The sequence below is a fragment of the Vigna unguiculata genome, chromosome 6 (genome assembly GCF_004118075.2).
Source record: "Vigna unguiculata cultivar IT97K-499-35 chromosome 6, ASM411807v1, whole genome shotgun sequence".
In the NCBI taxonomy this organism is placed as follows: domain Eukaryota; kingdom Viridiplantae; phylum Streptophyta; class Magnoliopsida; order Fabales; family Fabaceae; genus Vigna; species Vigna unguiculata.
The window spans coordinates 14,153,051-14,159,847 of NC_040284.1; the positions used below are offsets into that span (position 1 = coordinate 14,153,051).

Sequence of the window (6,797 nt, forward strand, 5' to 3'; positions counted from 1 at the left end):
TTAACTATGTACACACTTTTCAATAGAATATGAAAGCTTAATCTTGCATGCTGTTGGGAGTTGTATGAATTTCTGAAAATGAAACCCTAAATTAGTTGTAGAGGCATCCAAACAAGTACAGAGGTTTTTTAAGGCTGCAGGATTGTTTCCTTTTGTAAGCTGTTGAGCAGCTCCAGCACAACAACTTGGAGTTGGAGTGGAAAATTCTTGACTAACCAAATAAGGCACACATGGAGCAAACAATGGCTTATACTCATCACATGTAGCAGGCATTTGACCTTCACTCAATCTTGTTATGGCCAAACCATAACCCATAACAAACATGACCAAAGCCAAAACCCTCTTCTCCACCATCTTTTCTATTGATTATGTATGCTTTCTTTGTTTTCACTCTTATCAACTTGTGTGATTATCATTCTTAGTATGCCATTACTTATATAGACTTCATACTAAGCTTGAAATAATTCAAATCATTTTTGGCCTATTTTATCAACTTTTTTTCTTTTCCGTTGGAGTCATACTATAGTTTAGTCAAACTTTTGAAACTTACAAATAATATTTGTGTCTCCTTTGCATTTGAACTTATTAATACATTAATTAGTTACTACTTTAAAAATATTTTGGTCAAGGTTTGTTTCAGAAGTTTTAGTTAAATATTACATACAATGTATTTTAATTAATTTATATTCTTGTTTGTTATTTAATATAACTCTTTATATATTTTAAAAATCTTAAAATTAAATTAAATAACATATATGAAATCCATGCCAAATATAATCATTAACATTGAAGTTGGTCAAAATCATTTTAAACATAGAGTCATTCTTATTAAAATAGTATAATTGAATTTTATTTGTAATTAATAAGTAAATTATAAGGATTAAGACATGGATAAATCAAGTCATTTTTTTGAACTATAAAAACATATCTAATTAAGTATTAAATAATAAGATGACAACTAATAAAAATGGAGTTGATTCCATCGTCAAATTAAACTAAACAAAATTATTATAATTTACTAAACGGTAATTTTATATAATTATATAATTTAGATATTTATATTTATTTTGATTAATATTAATTAAGTTGACTTATATTTTTAATTTATAATTTATTTGACGTATTTGTTAAGGTTAATATTAGGTTAATTAATTTTATTTTTTAATATTATATTTATTTAAATTAATGTAGTTAATCCTAATACTATTTAATTTAAAGAATATAATTTTTCAACATAATTATATATATATATATATATATATATATATATATATATATATATATATATATATATATATATATATATATATATATATATATTACTCTGAACTAAAGTAACATTAATTTTATAATTCATGTAAATCTACTGCCTTCTTTGACCATAAGTAATTCTTTTAAAGTTTAAAACATCATAAAAAACATATTGTTAATGCACAGGCTCAATTTAGATCTTAAGGAGAACTCAAGGTTTACATATTTCCTTATGTTTGGGTGAAGTATTTCAACAATGCTGAGAAATTGAAATACATTATATTTTAATTGCTTACAATTAAATTCTCTTCATTTTCTAAATAACTTGTTCAGATAAAGAAATTAAAATACCTTACATTTCAATTTTATTTTGGATAAAATAATTGAATTTCTTGTGAAATAAATTTTATTCTATCAATATTTATTTTAGGCTTAATTATGTTTTGAGTTCATGATAAATTTGGAAACGGGTCGGTCAGACTTGTCGGGTCAATGGGTCGGTCGGGTCATTGGGCTTGCCAACATGTCTGGGTCGTCAGGCTTGCCCGACACCTCTAGGTTGTATGGACCGCCAAACCCGTGTGGGTCACCGAGCTCTCCTGTTTTGCTTGGGCCATCGGACCTGCTAACCCGTCTTGGTTTTCAAGTCGGTTTAACCTGTCTCTGTCTTCGAGTCCACCTAACTTGTGTGGGTCGTCAGTCCTCATTGTTTATTGTACTCCAGCCTAACTCATTCAATACAATATGAACCTATGATTTTTGATGTTCGAAGCATTCTCTTCACCAATCTAATTTCCATTCCCAAGACCCATTGTTGCAAAAATCCACTTCCCCTATTGTTGAATCCATGGAAAGGGAATTCGCATCTAGATTGGGATACTTTTCTGGAATAGAGACCTCATTGACCCACATTCCCCAAACAAGATCCTATTTCCTCTCCTCCTAAACCAAGAAACATTAATTTCAAACCAATTTTCTCGGTATCCCTTCCCACATATTTTCTTTCAACCTTTTCATCACAAGAAATCATAATCACTTTTACTTGTAGATTTTAAGTTTCTCCAAGAATCATAGTTTGACCCCACGATATCTTTCCAAACTATGTTTATCTTTTTCAATCGCCACTTCCATTTTTCTAATGTACTCAAAGTTCATGTACTTAACCTCCTTTATAATCATTAAATTGAATATTCATTTGTTGTTTCGTTATTTATCTTTTAAAACACATGATTAGTTTCATCACGTAGTCACACAAATACACTTAAGATTCATACATACATACAAAAGGAAAAATATATGTCTTTATATAGATGTAATCACCAATAATAGTCATTACAAATAGTTGATACCTCCGTTTATAACATTTATTTGTTTTACATGCATCACCATATATCCTTACAAGTGTTGTGAATGTATGGTTTCAGCAGTTGAAAAACTACTTTAACTATGTACACACTTTTCAATAGAATATGAAAGCTTAATCTTGCATGCTGTTGGGAGTTGTATGAATTTCTGAAAATGAAACCCTAAATTAGCTGTAGAGGCATCCAAACAAGTACAGAGGTTTTTTAAGGCTGCAGGATTGTTTTCTTTTGTAAGCTGTTGAGCAGCTCCAGCACAACAACTTGGAGTTGGAGTGGAAAATTCTTGACTAACCAAATATGGCACACATGGAGCAAACAATGGCTTATACTCATCATATGTAGTAGGCATTTGACCTTCACTCAATCTTGTTATGGCCAAACCATAAGCCATAACAAACATGACCAAAGCCAAAACCCTCTTCTCCACCATCTTTTCTATTGATTATGTATACTTTCTTTGTTTTCACTCTTATCAACTTGTGTGATTATCATTCTTAGTATGCCATTACTTATATAGACTTCATACTAAGCTTGAAATAATTCAAATCATTTTTGGCATATTTTATCACTTTTTTTTCTTTTCAGTTGTAGTAATACTATAGCTTAGTCAAACATTTGAAACTTACAAACAATGTTTGTCTTTCCTTTGCATTTGAACTTATTAATACATTAATTAGTTACTGCTTTAAAAATATTTTGGTCAAGGTTTGTTTGAGAAGTTTGAGTGAAATATTACATACAATGTATTTTAATTAATTTATATTCTTGTTTGTTATTTAATATAACTCTTTATATATTTTAAAAATCAAAAAATTAAATTAAATAACATATATGAAATCCGTGTCAAATATAATCATTGACATTGAAGTTGGTCAAAATCATTTTAAACATAGAGTCCTTCTTATTAAAATAATATAATTTTATTTTATTTGTAATTAATAAGTAAATTATAAGAACTCATACATGGATAAATCAAGTCATTTTTTTCAACTATAAAAACATATCTAATTAAGTATTAAATAATAAGATGACGACTAATAAAAATGGAGTTGACTCCAACGTCAAATTAAACTAAACAAAATTAATATAATTTACTCGACGGTAATTTTATTTAATTATATAATTTATATATTTATATTTATTTTGATTAATGTTAATTAAGTTGACTTTTATTTATAATTTATAATTTATTTGACGTATTTGTTAAGGTTAATATTAGATTAATTAATTTTATTTTATTAATATTATATTTATTTAAATTAATGTAGTTAATCCTGATATTATTTAATTTAAAGAATATAATTTTTCCACATAATTAATTATATATATATATATATATATATATATATATATATATATATATATATATATATATATATATATACATTACGTTTAACTAAACTAACATTAATTTTATAATTAATGTAAATCTACTGCCTTCTTTGACCATAAGTAATTCTTTTAAAGTTTAAAACATCATAAAAAAATATTGTTAATGCACAGGCTCAATTGAGATCCTAAGGAGAACTCGAGATTTACATATTTCCTTATGTTTGGGTGAAGTATTTCAACAATGCTGAGAAATTGAACTACATTATATTTTAATTGCTAGCAATTAAATTCTCTTCATTTTCTAAATAACTTGTTCGGATAAAGAAATTAAAATACCTTACATTTCAATTTTATTTTGGATAAAATAATTGAATTTCTTGTGAAATAAATTTTCTTCTATCAATATTTATTTTAGGCTTAATTATGTTTTGAGTTCATGATAAATATGAAAACGGTTCGGTCAGACTTGTCGGGTAAATGGGTCGGTCGGGTCATTGGGCTTGCCAACATGTCTGGGTCGTCAGGCTTGCCCGACACCCCTCGGTTATATGGACCGCCAAACCCGTGTGGGTCACCGAGCTCGCCCGCTTTGCTTGGGCCATCGGACTTGCTGACCCGTCTTGGTTTTCAAGTCGGTTTAACCTGTCTCTGTCTTCGAGCCCACCTGACTCGTGTGGGTCGTCAGTCCTCATTGTTTATTGTACTCTTGCCTAACTCATTCAATACAATATGAACCTATGATTTTTCCTGTTCGAAGCATTCTCTTCACCAATCTAATTTCCATTCCCAAGACCCATTGTTGCAAAAATCCACTTCCCCTGTTGTTGAGTCCATGGAAAGGGAATTCGCATCTAGTTTGGGATACTTTTCTGGAATAGAGACCTCATTGACCCACATTCCCAAAACAAGATCCTATTTCCTCTCCTCGTAAACCAAGAAACATTAATTTCAAACCAATTTTCTCGGTATCCCTTCCCACATGTTTTCCTTAAATCTTTTCATCACAAGAAATCATAATCACTTTTACTTGTAGATTTTAAGTTTCTCCAAGAATCATAGTTTGACTCCACGATATCTTTCCAAACTATGTTTATCTTTTTCAATCGCCACTTCCATTTTTCTAATGTACTCAAAGTTCATGTACTTAACCTCCTTTATAATCATTAAATTGAATATTCATTTGTTGTTTCGTTATTTATCTTTTAAAACACATGATTAGTTTCATCACGTAGTCACACAAATACACTTAAGATTCATACATACATACGAAAGGAAAAATTTATGTGTTTATATAGATGTAATCACCAACAATAGTCATTACAAATAGTTGATACCTCCTTTCATAACATTTATTTGTTTTACATGCATCACCATATATCCTTACAAGTGTTGTGAATGTATGGTTTCAGCAGTTGAAAAACTACTTTAACTATGTACACACTTTTCAATAGAATATGAAAGCTTAATCTTGCATGCTGTTGGGAGTTGTATGAATTTCTGAAAATGAAACCCTAAATTAGCTGTAGAGGCATCCAAACAAGTACAGAGGTTTTTTAAGGCTGCAGGATTGTTTCCTTTTGTAAGCTGTTGAGCAGCTCCAGCACAACAACTTGGAGTTGGAGTGGAAAATTCTTGACTAACCAAATAAGGCACACATGGAGCAAACAATGGCTTATACTCATCACATGTAGCAGGCATTTGACCTTCACTCAATCTTGTTATCGCCAAACCATAAGCCATAACAAACATGACCAAAGCCAAAACCCTCTTCTCCACCATCTTTTCTATTGATTATGTATGCTTTCTTTGTTTTCACTCTTATCAACTTGAGTGATTATCATTCTTAGTATGCCATTACTTATATAGACTTCATACTAAGCTTGAAATAATTCAAATCATTTTTGGCCTATTTTATCACTTTTTTTCTTTCTTTATTTTGACTCTTATCAACTTGAGTGATTATCATTCTTAGTATGCCATTACTTATATAGACTTCATACTAAGCTTGAAATAATTCAAATCATTTTTGGCCTATTTTATCACTTTTTTTCTTTTCCGTTGGAGCCATACTATAGTTTAGTCAAACTTTAGAAACTTACAAATAATATCTGTGTTTCCTTTGGATTTAAACTTATTAATACATTAATTAGTTACTGCTTTAAGAATATTTTGGTCTAGGTTTTTTTCAGAAGTTTAAGTGAAATATTACATACAATGTATTTTAATTAATTTATATTCTTGTTTGTTATTTAATATAACTATTTATATATTTTAAAAATCTTAAAATTAAATTAAATAACATATATGAAAACCATGCCAAATATAATCATTGACATTGAAGTTGGTCAAAATCAGTTTATACATAGAGTCATTCTTATTAAAATAATATAATTGAATTTTATTTGTAATTAATAAGTAAATTATAAGGACTCAAACATGAATAAATCAAGTCATTTTTTTCAACTATAAAAATATATCTAATTAAGTATTAAATAATAAGATCACGATTAATAAAAATGGAGTTGACTCCAACGTCAAATTAAACTAAGCAAAATTAATATAATTTACTCAACGGTAATTTTATATAATTATATAATTTAGATATTTATATATATTTTGATTAATATTAATTAAGTTGACTTTTATTTTTAATTTATAATTTATTTGACGTATTTGTTAAGGTTAATATTAGATTAATTAATTTTATTTTTTAATATTATATTTATTTAAATTAATATAGTTAATCCTGATATTATTTAATATAAAAGTATAATTTTTTGATATAATTATATATATATATATATATATATATATTACTTTCGTAACATTAATTTTATAATTAATGTAAAT

At 27.7% G+C, this 6,797-nt stretch overlaps 3 protein-coding genes across 3 annotated transcripts; all 3 read right to left on the reverse strand.

Annotated features, from left to right (window-relative positions):
• LOC114188436 (non-specific lipid-transfer protein D, cotyledon-specific isoform-like) lies at window positions 1-354 on the reverse strand. Its single transcript, XM_028077018.1, has one exon. It carries the CDS (start codon window positions 352-354, stop codon window positions 1-3), a length of 354 nt encoding a protein of 117 aa, XP_027932819.1.
• Window positions 355-2,691: 2,337 nt separating this feature from the next.
• Window positions 2,692-3,045, reverse strand: LOC114188437 (non-specific lipid-transfer protein D, cotyledon-specific isoform-like). Its single transcript, XM_028077019.1, has one exon. It carries the CDS (start codon window positions 3,043-3,045, stop codon window positions 2,692-2,694), a length of 354 nt encoding a protein of 117 aa, XP_027932820.1.
• Window positions 3,046-5,372: 2,327 nt separating this feature from the next.
• LOC114188438 (non-specific lipid-transfer protein D, cotyledon-specific isoform-like) lies at window positions 5,373-5,726 on the reverse strand. Its single transcript, XM_028077020.1, has one exon. The coding sequence runs from the start codon at window positions 5,724-5,726 to the stop codon at window positions 5,373-5,375; it is 354 nt and encodes a 117-aa protein (XP_027932821.1).
• Window positions 5,727-6,797: the final 1,071 nt, after the last annotated feature.